Below are 19,343 nucleotides of genomic sequence, written 5' to 3'. Positions count from 1 at the left end.
CTATAAACAAATAGCCGCGCCGCCGTCCCGGATCGCTCCCCGAGGGAACCCGACTGCCACGTGTAGCGGGGGGGGGGGGGGGGGGGTCCCGATCGGACCCCCGACCCACGTCTAGGCAGGCATGTACAGGTACGTTGATGTGCCTGTCCGTGCCATTCTGCCGACGTATATCTACATGCGGCGGTCGGGAAGTGGTTAAAAGAATATCATAAGTGATGGGTTTTACTTTCTCTTTGTTTCCCTGCAAAGGTAAAGCATAATGGGCTACTATGCTTGCGGGAGCCGCCGGTCACCGTACGATCTCCTTTAGAAATGGCATGATCGCGCCGTTTCTAAAGTGCACCTGCACCCATCTCTTTTGCAATTATCTCCTAAACCATGAATTAAGGCTTACCTGTAGGTAAAAGTGGTGGTAAAGGGTTTACCACCACTTTAAAGGTGCTCCCTCAGCGTGTTCTAACTGTAGACAAGATGGGCTACCTGGGACATGAGAGATCTCTGTTCCCGATCACTAGGAACAGCAGATCTTTAAAGTGGAGGTTCACCCGGAAATGACAATTTTTAAGATTGGATGGATGCTCATTTTCTCTAGGGGAATCGGGTAGTTTTTTTTAAATCGAAGCCGTACTTACCGTTTTAGAGATACATCTTCTCCGCCGCTTCCGGGTATGGGCTGCGGGACTGGGCGTTCCTTCTTGATTGACAGTCTTCCGACAGGCTTCCGACGGTCGCATACATCGCGTCACGATTTTCCGAAAGTAGCCGAATGTCGGTGCGCAGGCGCCGTATAGAGCCGCACCGACGTTCGACTTCTTTCGGCTACTCGTGACGTGATGTATGTGACCGTCGGAAGCCTGTCGAAAGACTGTCAATCAAGAAGGAACGCCCAGTCCTGAAGACCATACCCGGAAGCGGCGGAGAAGATCGCTCTCTAAAACGGTAAGTACAGCTTCGTTTTTAAAAAAACTACCCGATTCCCCTTGACAAAATGAGCATCAATCTAATCTTAAATTTTTTTTTTTAGGGTGAACTCCCGCTTTAAGATGTCCCCTGTCAGGCCCCGTACACACGTCCGAGGAACTCGACGTGCCAAACACATCGAGTTCCTCGTCGAGTTCAGTGTGGAAGCCGCCGAGATCTCGGCGGGCCGACTTTCCTCATTGAACAACGAGGAAATAGAGAACATGTTCTCTTTTCGGCCCGACGAGTTCCTCGTCGGCTTCCTCCCTGAAAAGTGTACACACGACCGAGTTTCTGGCTGAATTCTGCCGAGAAACTCGGTCGTGTGTACGGGGCCTCAGAACGGCGATCCGCCTTGTTTACAATGGCAGATTTTCGTTTTGCCTCTGTATACTGTGATCGTGGGCGGCCGGCGGACATCGAGTCCGCCGGGCGCGCGCCCGCAATCTCACGTGCACGGACCGATGTATGGGTACGGTGAGTCACACAGTGCTGTCAACCTGCAGCAGTAAATGTACATGAGCTGGTCGGCAAGTCGGTTAATGCATAGAATGCATTACCCAACTTAGAATGCATTAACCAGCTTGCATAGAATGCATTAACCAACTTGCCAACTTGCATTAAGATTAAAAAAACTTCTGCCTTTACAACATTAACAAGTTTGCCTTCCCTGCATCCCCCTCTTCTTCCCGGCCCCAGTGGGGACTAGGAAGCTACCATATATACTTCTGTGTAACTTTAGTCTTCGAGAAGCGAAATCTTAGGCCCCGTACTCACGACCAAACATGTCTGCTGAAACTGGTCCGCAGGCCAGTTTCAGCAGACATGTTTGGTCGTGTGTGGGCGCGAGCGGGCCAAATTCCAGCAAACATTTGCCCGCCGGGCCTTTTCCCAGCGGACAAATATTCCTGGACTTGTTTTAAAACAGTCCGCTGGAATCCTGCGCGCTCGGACATGTACGGTCGTCAGTACAGACCTACCGTACATGTCCAGGCGCCCGCCGTCCCTCGCATGCGTCGAATGACTTCGACGCATGCGTGGAAGCAATTTAAATGCGGGCCTCCCACGTCGCTGCGTCATTGTCGCGGCGACACCGCGTCATCGACGCGGCGACACCGCGGACACGCCCCGCGTATTGTTTACGCGCGGACTTCTGTACGATGGTGTGTACAACCATCGTACAGAAGCCCTCTGGCAGACATGTATGGTGAAAACGGTCCGACGGACCGCTTTCACCATACATGTTTGTTCGTGTGTACCCGGCCTTAGAGGAAAATGTGCGCTCTCCCCCGCCATCAAGTGCCTTGTGATTGGCTGCTCAGACTCACGAGTATTGAGTGCTGTATTGTGAGAAGACGATAGAATGTCACATTTCCCCGGATATCTTCTGATTCAACATTGTATTATACAGTATTATTTTATTATGAATTACAGGGCTGCATTTACAGAAGTGCTAACCACTCTGTGTGGATTTGTGATCAGCAGTTTCCATATTTGTCAGTCTTGTCTAGAAAGTGACGTCATTTAAAAAATGAAAGAAAAACTTCTGGGGAGTTGCAGTTCCTCACTTTTATCTTTTGTGTCTTTTAGAGGAAGACGAGGAGAAGCAAAAAGTACAAAAGGCGGCTGAGAGTTGTCGGCAGATCCTGAACCACGTCAATACAGAAGTCCGAGAGATGGAGAATAAGATGGTAGGCTATAGCTGTGTGTGAATGAGGTGTCATTTCTGCTGTGATCATGGAGCCAGTGGCACGGGTTCAGAGATACTGCCAGAATAATTTGCCTTTTGTAGGTTACCATTTGGTGGTTTTTCTTTTTTCGTAGACTGAATTCTCCCTGTTTGAGCATAACTGCTTTCCTACCGTGTTTCCCCCAAAAAATTAGACCTACGCTGAAAATAATACCTAGCGTTATTTTCCCAGAGGGCTGCAATATAAGCCCTACCCCGAAAATAAGCCCTAGTTTAAAATGCTTGTAAAATCCTCTCTATTACAGTAGTATATAATGTACAATGTGTGTTTCTGTAATATAATTGTGGGGAAGAGAGCTCTGGCGGGTCACAGAAGCGATGAGCGGTGCTATAGCGAAGGTATTTGGCACAATTATATTACAGAAACACACACATTGTACATTATATAATACTGTTATTGAGTGGATTATTTGATTTTACAAGCATTTTAACTCCGTTCTCATTAAGGATTCCTGTCAGGCAGGGAAAGAGAGGGGGGGAGAAGACATCACATAACATACCTTGATCTGTACACACAGATCCACGTCCTGTCAGGGAGAGAGGAGACCAATCTGTGTCCCTTGTACATAGGGACACAGATCGGTCCCCTTCCCCTAGTCAGTCCCCTCCCCCTACAGTTAGAAACACTATGAAGGGTACACATTCAACCCCTTCCACATCCCCTAGTGTTAACCCCTTCCCTGCCAGTCACATTTATACAGTAATTAGTGCATATTTATAGCACTGATCGCAGTATAAATGTGAATGGTGCCAAAAATGTGTCAAAAGTGTCCGATGTGTCCGCCATAATGTCGCAGTCCCAATAAAAATCGCAGATCGCCGCCATTACTAGTAAAAAAAAAAATTAAAATAATAATTCTGTCCCCTATTTTGTAGGCGCTATAACTTTTGCGCAAACCAGTCGCTTATTGCGGGGTTTTTTTGTTTGTTTTTTACCACAAATATGTAGAAGAATACGTATCGGCCTAGACTGAGGGAAAAAAACGTTTTTTAAAAAAAAATTGGGCTATTTATTATAGCAACAAGTAAAAAATATTGAGTTTTTTTTTTCAAAATTGTCGCTCTTTTTTTTGTTTATAGTGCAAAAAAAAAAAAGAGGTGATCAAATACCACCAAAATAAAGCTCTACATGTGGGGAAAAAAGGACGTCATATTTGTTTGGGAGCCACGTCGCACGACTGCGCAATTGTCAGTTAAAGCGACGCAGTGCCAGAAGCTGAAATTTCACCTGGGCAGGAGGGGGGTATATGTGCCCAGTAAGCAAGTGGTTAAAACATAAACATAGCAGTCTTTGAATAAACGGTGAGAATAAATTATGTGACTAGAAGTGGGATTCCACATGACATCAATGTTGAGGTGAGGACACAGACAATAGAACCACCACCAGTTAGCGAGGAGGCTTACCGGAGTGAGAGGACTCAAATGGGCATATGCTCAGTGAGTCAACAAGGCTTATGGTGCAACCACCAAAATATGGGACCTCCATGTCTGGGTTCCAGATCAAGTTGTAAGGCAATCCAATTGGTCAAGAGATGTCACCAAGAAGCGGTCTTCAGAAGCAGCCAACTTGTCAGACCGATTCCTCTCAAGTGTTCAAAATGGCATGACCAAAAAATAAAATACTCCACATAGTGTGAATCCGTATAAATGTAAAATGTATTAAAAGAAAATTAGAAACACTCTCATTTAGAAAGTGTATCAAGCGCTTATAATTGAAGTTTGTGGGTAACGCAATGAGATCAGCAGAGCTCGTCCTGGCGCGTTTCGTCTAAAGAGACATCATCTGGGGTAGATGTTAATCGAAACTCGTAGTGACTATTAGCAGCCCAGTAAAGGTTTTGCTCTCTTTCTTTAATAATGGAAAGCCTTTGAATTGATAGATGCCTGTTCACATGCCAATGCTGTTTTGGTAGTCATTTGGCCTCTGATGTTGTATGTAGTACCTTATGACAGTTTAGAGATTTGTCCATCATCACAATGGCCATACCTATAACTGATTGTATCTTAGAGAAGTGTCGGCTGGCCTTTTACTTGTGTTTAGGCAGCTTTAATATGTGTGTATAATGTCGATCTTTTTTTTTGTGCTTAACAGAAACTCACTGATTACCAAAGACGTCTTGATATGTCAAACTTGAAGCAGAGCAGTGACCCGCTGTTCAATGAGTTCAAGGTAAGAGCCACATAAAACAACTTCTCTTCTGTAAAAGAACCAATGAGCAATCATATGAATTTCCTCTCCTGAACTGTTATCCTAGTGCAGCCTTATCTACCAAGGGTTGCTTGATTTTTAAAATGTACTTGTATTCTCTCCTTGTCATATCCAGAGTAGAGCTCTCGTGTCTCCTGCCCAAGCTCAAATCTGATGACAGAGACAGAAAAAAAAAAAATTTCTGATAAAATTTCTACCAGATTACATAAAAAAAAACCCGAAAGATTTTGACAACTGTTTTTATCACAGCCAAGCAGCCTGGAAACGGCATCCTTTGTGGCTCCCACGATTACCCTATTATAGTAGTGATTTCTAACAGCCTTGTGTAATGTCTCCAGTCTATGGCTGTCTACTGAAGCATGTCCCCAGTCTCCAACATCTCCTATAGCATGTTCACAGTCTGTAACAGTTTCCTGCAGCATGCCCAGAGTCTCTGACCACCTCTTGGATCATGTTTTCAGTCTCTGACAATCTCTTGGATCATGTCTTCGATCTCTGACCATGTTTTGGATCATGTCTTCGATCTCTGACCATCTTTTGGATCATGTCTTCAGTCGAATGATCATCTCTTGTATCATGTCTGCAATCTCTGATCATCTCTTGGATCATGTGTTTAGTCTCTGACTATCTCTTGTATCATGTCTTCAGTCTCTGACCATCTCTTCTAATATGACCACAGTCTCTGACCATCTCTTGGATCATGTCTTCTTTCTCTGACCATCTCTTGGATCATGTCTTCTTTCTCTGACCATCTCTTGGATCATGTCTTCAGTCTCTGACCATCTCTTGGATCATGTCTTCATTCTCTGACCAGGTCTTGAATCATGTCTTCAGTCTCTGACCATCTCTTGGATAATGTCTTCATTCTCTGACCATGTCTTGAATCATGTCTTCAGTCTCTGACCATCTCTTCTAATATGACCACAGTCTCTGACCATCTCTTGGATCATGTCTTCTTTCTCTGACCATCTCTTGGATCATGTCTTCTTTCTCTGACCATCTCTTGGATCAGGTCTTCATTCTCTGACCATCTCTTGGATCATGTCTTTATTCCCTGACCATCTCTTCTATCATGACCACAGTCTCTGACCATCTCTTGGATCACGTCTTCAGTCTCTGACTATCTTTTGGATCATGTCTTCAGTCTCTGACCATCTCTTGGATCATTTCTTCTTTCTCTGACCATCTCTCGGATCATGTCTTCTTTCTCTGACCATCTCTTGGATCATGTCTTCAGTCTCTGACCATCTCTTGGATCATGTCTTCATTCTCTGACCAGGTCTTGAATCATGTCTTCAGTCTCTGACCAGGTCTTGAATCATGTCTTCAGTCTCTGACCAGGTCTTGAATCATGTCTTCAGTCTCTGAGCATCTCTTGGATAATGTCTTCATTCTCTGACCATGTCTTGAATCATGTCTTCAGTCTCTGACCATCTCTGGGATTGTGTCTTCATTCTCTGACCATGTCTTGAATCATGTCTTCAGTCTCTGAGCTTCTCTTTGATCATGTCTTCATTCTCTGACCATCTCTTGGATCATGTCTTTATTCCCTGACCATCTCTTCTATCTGACCATCTCTTGGATCACGTCTTCAGTCTCTGACTATCTTTTGGATCATGTCTTCAGTCTCTGACCATCTTTTGGATCATGTCTTCATTCTCTGACCTTCTCCTGTATCATGGAGGAAATTAAGATGAATGGCCACACACTCTGTCAGGATGCTGATTACTTTTATTGTTGCATTTCAAAAGATACAAAGTGAAAACATCACAGCACAAAGAGCATAAAGCACATATGAGGATAGGTGTTGATGTGTTTCACAGCAAATGGCTCTTACTCATGTTTGGGTGTTATGAGTAAGCACTGTATAGCGTGAAATGTGTCAACATCTATCCTCATCTGTGCTGTGATGTTTTCACTTTACTTTTTTTGTTGCATTTCAAAAGATACAAAATGAAAACCTCACAGTACAAAGAGCATAAAGCACAGATGAGGATAGATGTTGACACGTTTTACGCTATACATTGCTTACTCATAACACCCAAACATGAGTAAGGGTTATTTAGCGTGAAACACGTCAACACCTATCCTCATATGTGATTTATGCTCTTTGTGCTGTGATGTTTTTACTTTATCTTTTGAAATGCAACAATAAAAGTAATTAATTGGCGTCCTGACAGAGTGTGCGGCCCATCATCTTCATTTCTTGCTGTTCTGAGAGGCAAGCTGGGCGAGAACCTCTCTGACTGCACTTGCTATGTGGGGCGCGCTGTGTGCACACACTTTGAGGGGTGTCTACTTTAGTCTGGATTATCTCTTGTATCCTCTCTTCAGTCTCTGATCATCTCTTGTATCATCTCTTCAGTCTCTGATCATTGCTTGTATCATCTCTTCAGTCTCTGATCATCTCTTGTATCATCTCTTCAGTCTCTGATCATCTCTTGTATCATGCCCATAGTCTGTTGTGTGTCTCCCGTCTCCAATAATATATATTCACTGACATTTTATGTGCGGCCCTTTGGTGATGTTGAGGGCCACACTTGAGGCCCCCCATATGAAGAAAGTTGACCACCACTGATCTAAACCCAAAAACGAAATGTACATTGTAGCTTTTCAGTCCTTAGATGTGGTGGCTGCATTCGTTTTCACTCTTTCATGCTAAGAAAATTTTCATCAAGTTCAGAAAATACATGTTGATCTTGCCAGAAATGCCCTTGTCATTGTCCCGTCAGACGTAGTACAGGAGATGATCAGAGACTGCAGACATAGTAAAGGAGACGGTCAGAGACCAGGTTCACTCACCGTCTTTAGTATTTTACTTTTTGCATTAACACGATAATGCTTGTTAGAAGAGCTTGTCTCTAGTTGGAACATCTGTTTCTGTTATTTTGACTGTGTGGCTATAACATGTATGTATCTTTGAAACTCCAATAAAGAACAAGTTAAACATAAATGTACCTCTAAAATGACGGTAAAGCGCTGCTAAAACTAGCGACGCTTTACCGCCGATGCCCCCGCACTGTCAGTGTGAAAGTACTGAGGTGCAGGAATGGGCAGGGGCTGTGTATCCTATGCAATCTATCGTGCCTTAAAACATCTAGAGCAGGGGCAGCCCAGAGCACGTGTAAAGGAATGCTGGGGATACCAGCACACAGCACACTGAACACTGTGACTCGCCTCAGTTCTCTCTCTGTGCAGCCCAAGATAGAGATGGGAGGAGGGGAGGCATTCCAACTGGAGTTGGTGGCGTCAGTGCGGCATCCAAGACTCCCAGTGTGAGGAATTCATTCCTGCACATCAGCACTCAGCAGCCACTGAAAACTAGAACCCTCATGTCAGGACGAGGAGCACTGCTAGACTGGATGGGCTGCCCTATGCTCACATACCAGTTCTGGACGGACACACACCTATGCTCAGAATACTAGTTCTGGACAGACACAAACAAGGAGAGGAGGAGAGTACTCTGGCACTTCGGTGCCCCCACTTCTGCAGGCGCCTGGGTGCAAAGCACCCTGTGCACCCTACCTAGGATCAGCCCTGGGCAGGAGACAAGACAGACCGCTTTACAGCCTAAAATTCCTAATCTGACAAGGAGAGAATACAAGTAAATTAGAAAAAACAAGCTACCCCTGAAAAGATTCAAATCCTTACAAATTCCCTTGTCTAACTGGTTCCCCTAAAGGAGTCAATATAAAAGACATACAATATCTCTTTACAAAGAACAAAAGGCAGGTCTATTGCAAATGACATACCCCTGGGAACTTGCTGGATTTTTATTCTATCCTTCAAGGCAAATGTAGCCATAGCAATGGTATATATCACTACCTCTATTATTTTATGAGAGGCTTGTCGCTGGGCTAATAAAGAAAGGCCGATGTTCAGACATTTTTTTTATACTGGATTGATTGATGTGACCCCATATTAAGTTCTCTCCTCTGTTTTTGTTTTCAGAACATTGATATCAGCAAGAAAAATCTCATCTATGAGGGAGCACTTACTTGGAGGGTCAGCAAGGACAAGTCAGTAGGTGAGAACTTGCATCATTGATATACCAATTGTTTCCGTTGTCCACAAATGTCTTCTGTGTCAGGTACTAGAAGAGGATAAGGGTTTAGACCAGGGTTTTTCACTCGCGGTGCCGCAAAGAGTCCCCAGCAAAATGACACACAGCCCTGTACAGTCCAACCATGAAAGAGTAAAGGTCCCGTACACACGATCGGATTTTCCCAATGGGAATTGTGTGATGGCAGGATGGTGTCGGATAATCCGACAACAAATGTGTGATGTCGGATTATCCGTCAGAAAAAAATTCAAAGTACTCTCCTGTAGTCCAAGGGAGGGGGTGAGCACGACACTCCACACCAGGGAGAAAGCCTTGCATTACTGTGTGGAGTTACAGACAGAAGAACAGGAAGTGAGGATTTCTCAGAAGAAATAAGGACATTTAAAAGCAAAATGGAAGGATGAGGTAAGTGAAGGAGGACTGCACTAAGGTAAAGGAAGCTATTTAGGGGGAAAAAAATTGTACCCTTACAACCCCTTTAACTCTGCCTTACAAACTACATTTATGGCTTTTTCACACCAAGTGCACTGCGCTCAAATGTGTAAAATTGCTAATTTTCCCGCACCACACAAAAATGCGTTGATTTTTGAAGTTGCGCATGATTGTCATTAACTTTTAATGGCGCCCCCACTTATCCGCCAATTGCATGTTGTACCACATTACTGTGTATTTTGGTGGGGCTCAACCTAAAAATCATGCCAGCCCCCTTTTTTTGCGTGTTTTACAAACATAAAGCAGCCTAAAAAACAGGCAAAAAAGCGATCCAGCGCGCACGCACCTCCTTGTGTGAACGAGCCTTCAGACTGGTGTGCCCTGGGATTGTGCGCAATTCTAAAGGGTGCCTACAAAAAGCTTGAAAAACACTGGTTTAGACAAAAGAGGTGTCAGTAGGGGGGGGGGCTGTAAACAATAAATGCAGTTTTAGAAAACATAGTCACTTTTTTGTTTAATTTTATAACAAATTAAATTGTAATCAAATCAAAGTGTAATGCTCCGTACACACGCTCGGGGTTTCTGATGGAAAAAAGTCAGTCGGAAATCCTGACGGGAAAAAGGATTTTGTCCTTTTAAGCGTTGCCCACGATCTGTCATACTGAATGGGCCCATATAGGGCACTTGCCTCTTTTCTTTACCTTTTCATCACCTTTCAATTCTCGTTGCTCAGATGTTCACGTCTTGCTGTTGGATGACATCATGATGCTACTTCAGAAGCAAGATGAGCGATTAGTCTTGAAGTGCCAAAGTCGGACACTCACCCCAACGCCGGATGGGAAGCTGATGCTGAGTCCAATCATTAAGCTGAATACGGCAATGGCTCGAGAAGTGGCTACTGGTGAGTATCCAAAAGTCCAACTCCAGCCGAAATGCTATAGAACCTTAGTGATGTTATGACCACATTGGGGGATTTATTGCTTCTTGTTCATGTGACACCAGGACAAGAAATCCGGTGTCACTGGGAAAATATAGACAGTGATCAAAATCTAGCAGAGTGTCTACATCAATGGACACCCCTGGTGAGGTGGAGACAAAATTAAAGAGATCAAAGGTCATGAGGGTACAGCACATTTTTTTTTTTTAAATGAAAATATAGTATATATGTCACTGTAATCAAGTGCATATCATTTACACGCTCCTTCCCTACAGCCACGCCCATAAGCCTGTGAGGTTGAGGACATCATCGGTTGCTAAAAGGATTCCAACATACGAGCTGTCAATCTAGCGGCCGTGTTCAGCTTTCTTGTCTCCTTTACACAATTAAAGATGTCTGGTCCTTTGAAGATGAGTGATCCCTCTCTTCAGATCCCAAGACATCCAGGAGTTTAAGAAACCGTGGTGGAGGGTCACAAAAAGAAAGCATGTAGTGAAGACAGTATGGGCCTTACGGCACAGTGTGCCGACCTACTGTCTAGACCAGGAGTCTCCAAACCTTCTAAACAAAAGGCCAGTTTATTGTCCTTCAAACTTGGTATTTGATATTAGGGGAGGAATAGTACCCCATCGTTGGTAACATTGGGAGAAATAGTGCCCAATCGTTGGTATCATTGGGAAGAATAGTGCCCCATCGTTGGGAAGAATAGTGCCCCACCATTGGTATCATTGAGAGAAATAGTGCCCAATTATTGGTATCATTGAGAGAAATAGTGCCCAATTGTTGGAATCATTGAGAGAAATAGTGCTTAATTGTTGGAATAATTGAGAAAAATAGTGCCCAATTGTTGGAATCATTGAGAGAAATAGTGCCCAATTGTTGGAATCATTTAGAGAAATAGTGCCCAATTGTTGGCATCACTGGGAGAAATAGTGCCCAATTGTTGGATTCATTGAGAGAAATAGTGCCCAATTGTTGGAATCATTGAGAGAAATAGTGCCCAATTGTTGGAATCATTGAGAGAAATAAGTGCCCAATTATTGGAATCATTTAGAGAAATAGTGCCCTGTCGGGTAGTCTGGGGCCCAGCAGTTTCCATCAGCAGCCCTGCTCACAGCTAACACGTCCTGTTCTTTTTGGAAGAACCCAAGAGTTTGCACTCTTGGTCTACTCTGGTCGGACTTTGATGCCAGTTACGCAGGCATTCCCTGAAATCGCAGCAAAATTGCGGTAAATCGCGCTTGACTTTTAAGTTGCAGTAGTGTGAAAGGGGCCTAAGGCCCCGTACACATGAGGGGATCTCCGCTGGAAACGGTCCGCCGGACCGTTTCCAGCGGAGATTCCTCCTCCGGATTTGGATCCGATGGCTTGTACTCACCATCGGATCAAAATCCGCGCGGAATTCATCCGTGGTGTTGTGTCCCGTCGTCGCCGCGATGATGACGCGGCGACATGCGCGACGCTGGAATGTAAGTACTTCCACGCATGCGTCGAATCATTACGACGCATGCGAGGGAGGGGAGCGGACGGATTGATCCGGTGAGTCTGTATACACCACCGGATCAATCCGCTGGACCCGATTCAAGCGGATACATTTCTTAGCATGCTAAGAAATTTATATCCGCTTGAAATGGATCGGGCTGAGGAATCTCCGCGGATAAATATCCGCTAGGCCGTACAGACGACCGGATTTATCCGCTGGAACTGATCCGCGGATCAATTCCAGCGGATAGATCCGGTGGTGTGTACGGGGCCTCAGAGTTGTAGAAGACAGTTACAGTAGGGAAAAGGGTGATGTTCCTACTTGTGATATTCACACCACTACAAATCAAAATTCGCACATTTATCATTTGAGCCCACATGATGGCGCCACCCACCATACAAAAGCTTTACACCTATCATGTACACAGTTAACGACAGCTTACACTCTAATACCTGGTCTCTTTTCAGATAACAAGGCCTTCTTTGTTATATTCAAATGGGAGGACAGACCGCAGATTTATGAACTGGTGGCCCCCACCACATCTGAGAAAAACATGTAAGTTCATAGGGGAAGGTAAGCTTTTGCCCGTTCTTTATTAGTACCACTTTACGCCTGTTGGTGGTGCCATTTGCATTATTCTTTTCTTTTTTTTTTTTCTTTCTTTCAGGGCACAAATAATTTACAGACCATTTTATACCATAAGTGTTCTATCGTTCTTTTATTGTTAACCCCTTGTCGGCCCCAAGTGGAGCATAATAGCGAGATGTTCTGTGTGCCAATTAGACTTTGTTGTATTGCACAGTGCCGTCAATCTAACGTGTCCCATATGTAGTATAGGGTGACCAGACATCCCCGGTTTCCGGGGACAGTCCCCGGATTGAGGACACTGCCCCCGGATTGTATTTTAACAGGGGCTGGGGCAATTTCAAAGACAGTCAGTGCAGAATAAAAATAAAAAAATTGAATTGCACATTCCCCCGCGCCGCCTCTCCTACTAGCTTAGGGGGTGTGTGTTTTTTTTTTTTTTCATTATCTTTGCCTGATGATCATGTGCTGGTCGGAGCGGAGGGAATATTTCTTCAGTTTCGGGCGCATTCCCATTCAGGTTCACTCGCATGTTCTTCTGCCTTGGCTCAAGTCCCGGCCAGCCGCCTGCCTGCTTATCTCCTTGCCTTCCCTGGCGGAGTGATCTTCCTCCGATCCCCACCCAGTAGTACCCGGGGGCCCGGAGAGTAAGACTTGACAGGCTGTGAGGCGGGTGGCAGCGGAGATGGGCAGAGAGTCGCTGATTGCCACCATTACCAGTAAAAAAAAAAAAAATATGTCCCCGGATTTAATTTTAAAAATCTGACAATTGCCGTTTGGGAGTTAACCACTAGGGGCGCTGTAGGAGTTAAGTGTGACCTCATATGTGTTTCTAACTGTAGGGGTGCGGAGCTGGACGTGTGACATCATTGATCGTGTTTCCCTATATTAGGGAACACACGATCAATGACAACGCCACAGTGAAGAACGGGGGAGCTGGGTTTACACGCGGCTCTCCTCGTTCTTCAGCTCCGGGGACCAATCGCAGGACTCCAGCGGCGTTTGGGTCCGCTGGTCCCGCGGTCACGGAGCCGGGGACCGATCGCGGGACTCCAGCGGCGATCGGGTCCCGCGACCCACGGCTGGGCACTTAGAGGACGTACATGTACGTGCTTGTGCCCAGCCGTGCCATTCTGCCGACATATATGTGCAGGAGGCGGTCCTTAAGTGGTTAATGTAGTAGGCAGATTACAGGGAGTAAAAGGAAATGCAGGTTGAGGTGACGGTTTTCATCCATAGCCCAATGGGCAGGCAAGCAGTACAGAAAGCCACAATCGATAATAGAAATGTGCGCCGTCATCGCAGTAAAATGACAGTAATGTTCCTCTTTTTTTCAGGTGGTTTTCTCTGGTCAAGCAAAGTACTGGCCATTTTGAACCATCTTCAAGCAAGGCAAGAATGTCCTACAGCAGTCAACGCATGATCCCACAGAGCCCCTCGGAGTAAGTCCATTGTCAGGCCAAGAAACCTGTCCTGTACTTTTTATGCATCAACTCTTCATAATATACATTATGTATGGAACAATCTACTCTCTGCTGTCATTTAAGGACATTTTGAACAAAGTGACTATATAAATGTACATATCCACAGGCTGGAGAAGGGGCTAATTCATGCCACTAAGATGGACCATTGCGGGGCTTTAACTTATTTAACTGGGTGGTAACACCACAACACACCAGCAGCATTTTTGCTAGTGCACCACAATGCATGGTAGTGAGTTACAATGCACTGGGATGCTGTTTACAGTGAATGGCCCTACAGTACAACAACGTGAGATATCGCAGCTCAGTTGTATGACTAGACCCCCAAAGGTCACCTATGTGATGGGTGAATCGTAATATTCTGAATTTATTCAGAGGAAAACAACAGAGGTGGTCTAATTCCCCAAACTTCACAAGCATATACTATAAAAGGGACAAAAACACTGATGGTGGAGAGAAAATGGCTGCTCACCCCGGTATGAATGATAGAGAGGTTTTCCCAGGTGGGGTTTTTTGGCAGCTCAGATAGAAAAATATGATACCATGTAGTAAAAAATAGTATTTATTCACATGTTATAAAATCAATAATGGGGCAGGGGTGGATAGCAAAAATAGAACATAAGTTGTAGCAGGGCACACAAACAAAGTTTACATAAATATATGTTACAGTACACAAATGTACATCTATACGGCCAACAATGTGTATTGCAGTATAGACTATCCTAACGTTTCGACCTTGCAGGTCTTCTTCAGAGGATTTGTGCAACTGAAAGGGAACACATACCAATTAAACATATCATAATATTAATTTTAATAGTAAGAGGTACACTTTACTATTAAAATTAATATTATGAGATGTTTAATTGGTATGTGTTCCCTTTCAGTTGCACAAATCCTCTGAAGAAGACCTGCAAGGTCGAAACGTTAGGATAGTCTATACTGCAATACATATTGTTGGCCGTATAGATGTATATTTGTGTACTGTAACATATATTTATGTAAACTTTGTTTGTGTGCCCTGCTACAACTTATGTTCTATTTTTGCTATCCACCCCTGCCCCATTATTGATTTTATAACATGTGAATAAATACTATTATCACAAGCATATACTTACCTTCAGGGCCCTTTTTTCCCCCTAGAGAATAGCCACAGGAATCCCCCCCTTCTGAGTCACCCTTCATCTCTGCTCCCTACCCACCTCCCAGCACTGCCCCTTGGTTCTACCACCTACCCACCTCCCAGCACTGCCCCTTGGTTCTACCCTCTACCCACCTCCCAGCACTGCCCCATGGTTCTACCCACCTCCCAGCACTGCCCCTTGGTTCTACACCCTACCCACCTCCCAGCACTGTCCCTTGGTTCTACCCTCTACCCACCTCCCAGCACTGCCCCATGGTTCTACCCACCTCCCAGCACTGCCCCTTGGTTCTACCCCCTACCCACCTCCCAGCACTGCCCCATGGTTCTACCCACCTCCCAGCACTGCCCCTTGGTTCTACCCCCTACCCACCTCCCAGCACTGCCCCATGGTTCTACCCACCTCCCAGCACTGCCCCTTGGTTCTACCCCCTACCCACCTCCCAGCACTGCCCCTTGGTTCTACCCTCTACCCACCTCCCAGCACTGCCCCTTGGTTCTACCCCCTACCCACCTCCCAGCACTGCCCCTTGGTTCTACCCTCTACCCACCTCCAAGCACTGCCCCTTTTAGAGGATATATAACCAAGTATCATTCAGTGCTACTAAGTCATTTGTAACAAATTTGTTAATGATAACAAGAAAGACAATAAAATGTATTCCCAGCAACAATAGACCCCCCCCCCCCCGCACAACAATGGACCCCCTCCCCCAGCAACAATAGACCCCCCCAGCAGCCAGAATCAATAGATCCCTAGCAGCCATAGAACCCCCAGCAGCCAGCATCAATGGACCCACCAGAAGCCAGCAGCAATAGACCAGTCAGCAGCAATAGACCAGTCAGCAGCAATAGACCCTCCAGCAGTTGGCAGCAATAGACTCGCCAGCAGAAATAGTTCCCTCCCAGCAACAATTGACCCCACCCCCCAGAAACTTAAGACCCCCTACCAGCCCTTTTTATTGATACTCAACACTGTCAACAACGATCACTATTCTCCCCACTGACACAAACAAGGGAGCACTATTCTCCCCACTGACACCAATGATGGGGCACTATTCCTCCCACTGACACCAATGATGGAGCACTATTCCTCCCACTGACACCAATGATGGAGCACTATTCCTCCCACTGACACCAATGATGGAGCACTATTCCTCCCACTGACACCAATGATGGAGCACTATTCCTCCCACTAACACCAATGATGGAGCACTATTCCTCCCACTGACACCAATGATGGAGCACTATTCCTCCCACTGACACCAATGATGGAGCACTATTCCTCCCACTGACACCAATGATGGAGCACTATTCCTCCCACTGACACCAATGATGGAGCACTATTCCACCCACTAATACCAATGATGGGACACGATTTCTCCCCTTGTCACCAACAATGGGGCACTATTCTTTCCACTTACACCAATGATGGGCACTATTCCTTTTACTGACACAATGATGGGGCACTATTCCTTCCATTGACACCAGTGATGGGCAGTATTCCTCCCATGGACACCAAAGCTGCATTGTTTACTGCCACTGATGCCAAGACAATTTTTGCTTCCAAACGGCACAGTCCGGCCCCCCTAAAGTCTGAAGGACAGTAAACTGGCCCTTTATTTAGAAAGACTGGACACCCTTTCCCTAAATCAGGGGTCTCCAAACATTCTAAGCAAAGGGCCGGTTTATTGTCTTTCAGACTCTTGGAGGGCCGCACTTTGGCCAGTGGGAGTGAAAATGTTCCTGGCATCAGTGGGAGTAAACATCTGGTATTGGGGGAGAAATAGTGCCCCATTGCTGGAATATCATAGGGAGGAATAGTGCTCTATTAGTGGTGTCAGTGGGAGAAATGGCGCTCCATTGTCGGTGTCAGATGGAAGAATAGTATCTCGTATCATTGGGAGAGATAATGCTCCAAGGGCCGGATAAAGGCAAGCAAAGGGCCACACCCGGCCCTCGGGCCATAGTTTGGAGACCACTGCCCTAAATCATTGATATATAATGCCTTGATGCAGCGATCCACACCTTGTAAAAGTAGGTGGGTTAACTGCAGAACTGGGAGGGTCTAGAATAAAGAGGGGAGGGGCTTACTACTAAATTATGGGTATAAGCACTTTACAATACAACTATGTGTACTGTTTTACCTGTAATTCTGTTTAGATGTACATGGGGCTTACCAAACTTTATGGGCAGTTACTGGGCTAGATTCACATAGATTAGCGGATCTTTAGATCCGCGTAATCTATGTGATTTACGATCCGCCGGTGCAATTTTGCGAGGCTAGTGCAGTATTCACAAAGCACTTACCTCGAAACTTACACCGGCGGATCATAACTCCCCCGGCGGAATTCAAATTCCGCGGCTAGGGGGAGTGTACAATTTAAATCAGGCGCGTTCCCGCGCCGATTTAACTGCGCATGCGCCGCCGGCAAAATTTCCCAGTGCGCATGCCCTAAATGATGTCGCTAGGACATCATTGTTTTCGGCGACAACGTATATTGCGGCCATCCGTATTCCAGACCGACTTGAAAAAAAAGCGACGGGCGGGCGTACGGACTTGAATCGGCGGTTCTCCTCATTTGCATATCCGACGCGTTAAAAAACGAGGCGACACCTAGCGGCCGGCGGGAGATTGCAGCCTAAGATCCGACGGTGTAAGTCACTTACACCAGTCGGATCTAAGGGAGATCTATGCGTAACTGATTCTTATGAATCAGTCGCATAAATCCGACCGTCGGATCTCAGAGATACGACGTCGTATCTCTTGATGAATCTGGCCCATTGTAACACGAACATTTCCCTGGTATAGATTGGCAGCTAGCAATGTTACTTCTACATCTCCAACCTACCAATCTGGAAGTAAATTGGCATTATCACACTGCTTACTCATTGTCCAGGGGGCAGATTTGTGAATCACAAGACTGGCTGGACAGAATCACAGATTTAAATCACAATGGTTCTGTTCATAGGAATGTAAGCTACAAAGAGATATCGATTCTATAAAGATGCCATGTCAGTGGTCTTGTTCATTCTGTATTAATCCTCCATATGTTGTTTTGCAGATTTAGTGAGAATGGTGCTTCCCTGAAGGAGTCTGTCACCAAAGAGGGTAAGAGAGGCAAAATAATAACCAAATACTCTTTACTTGCCCATTTTATTTTGTCATCTATTGCCATTATTTCAATAAAAGGAGCTTGCCATTCATTGCCCCACGAACAGCAGAAGCTCTGGGATTTAGTGATGTATTAAAGCCAATTTGTTACAATTACAGCCAGGCAACTAGCATTTTCAGAAGGATGGCCTCAGTAGCAGCCCCCCAAATTAAATACTCTTGTAGTATACTATACTTTTTTGTAGTATTTAATCCCCCCCTCCTTCCTGCTTCCTCTGCACAAATGTATACATATATACGTTTTTTTCAAAGGGTTGTCTGGCCGGTCCATTGACTTCACAGGTCTTTGTTCTTCTCCTGCATCCGGAAGCTGCGATGCCATGCAGTACGATGCCATGCAGTACGATACCATACAGTATGATACCATGCAGTACGATGCCATGCAGTACGATGCCATGCAGTACGATACCATACAGTATGATACCATGCAGTACTATGCCATGCAGTACGATGACATGCAGTACGATACCATACAGTATGATACCATGCAGTACTATGCCATGCAGTACGATGACATGCAGTACGATGCCATGCAGTACGATGCCAAGCAGTACGATGCCAAGCAGTACGATGCCATGCAGTACGATGCCATGCAGTACGATGCCAAGCAGTACGATGCCATGCCGTACAATACCATGCAGTACGATGCCATGCAGTACGATGCCAAGCAGTACGATGCCATGCAGTACGATGCCAAGCAGTACGATGCCAAGCAGTACGATGCCATGCAGTACGATGCCAAGCAGTACGATGCCATGCAGTACGGCAGTACGATGCCATGCAGTACAATGCCATGCAGTACGATGCCATGCAGTACAATACCATGCAGTACGATGCCATGCAGTACGATGCCATGCAGTACAATACCATGCAGTACGATGCCATGCAGTACAATACCATGCAGTACGATACCATGCAGTACGATGCCATGCAGTACGATGCCATGCAGTACGATGCCATTCAGTACGATACCATGCAGTACGATGCCATGCGGTACGATGCCATGCAGTACTAGTCTGACACCCACCTTCTACCGGGTTCATGTCTGAAGACTGAGAACATCGAGTGGCAGAAAATAAGTAATGCGTAGTGACAGCTCCAGGTTGAAGGTGAGTATTGTTTCAATCCCGTGT

General features: G+C 45.5%; 1 protein-coding gene across 5 annotated transcripts in view; it reads left to right on the top strand.

The window, feature by feature from the left end:
• ARHGEF1 (Rho guanine nucleotide exchange factor 1) overlaps window positions 1–19,343 on the top strand; it is a 191,090-nt gene that overhangs the window by 164,621 nt on the left and 7,126 nt on the right. For all 5 annotated transcript variants that reach the window (XM_040327329.1, XM_040327332.1, XM_040327331.1 and 2 more), the window contains 7 exons: window positions 2,551–2,651; window positions 4,803–4,880; window positions 8,871–8,946; window positions 10,148–10,315; window positions 12,302–12,389; window positions 13,757–13,861; window positions 18,101–18,147. In XM_040327329.1, the coding sequence (XP_040183263.1) occupies window positions 2,551–2,651; window positions 4,803–4,880; window positions 8,871–8,946; window positions 10,148–10,315; window positions 12,302–12,389; window positions 13,757–13,861; window positions 18,101–18,147 (663 nt within the window). The remainder of the gene's footprint in view (window positions 1–2,550; window positions 2,652–4,802; window positions 4,881–8,870; window positions 8,947–10,147; window positions 10,316–12,301; window positions 12,390–13,756; window positions 13,862–18,100; window positions 18,148–19,343) is intronic.

The sequence above is a fragment of the Rana temporaria genome, chromosome 10 (assembly GCF_905171775.1).
Source record: "Rana temporaria chromosome 10, aRanTem1.1, whole genome shotgun sequence".
NCBI lineage: Eukaryota > Metazoa > Chordata > Amphibia > Anura > Ranidae > Rana > Rana temporaria.
Note: the sequence above shows the minus strand (reverse complement) of the source record. Positions and strands in the feature narration are given on the sequence as shown.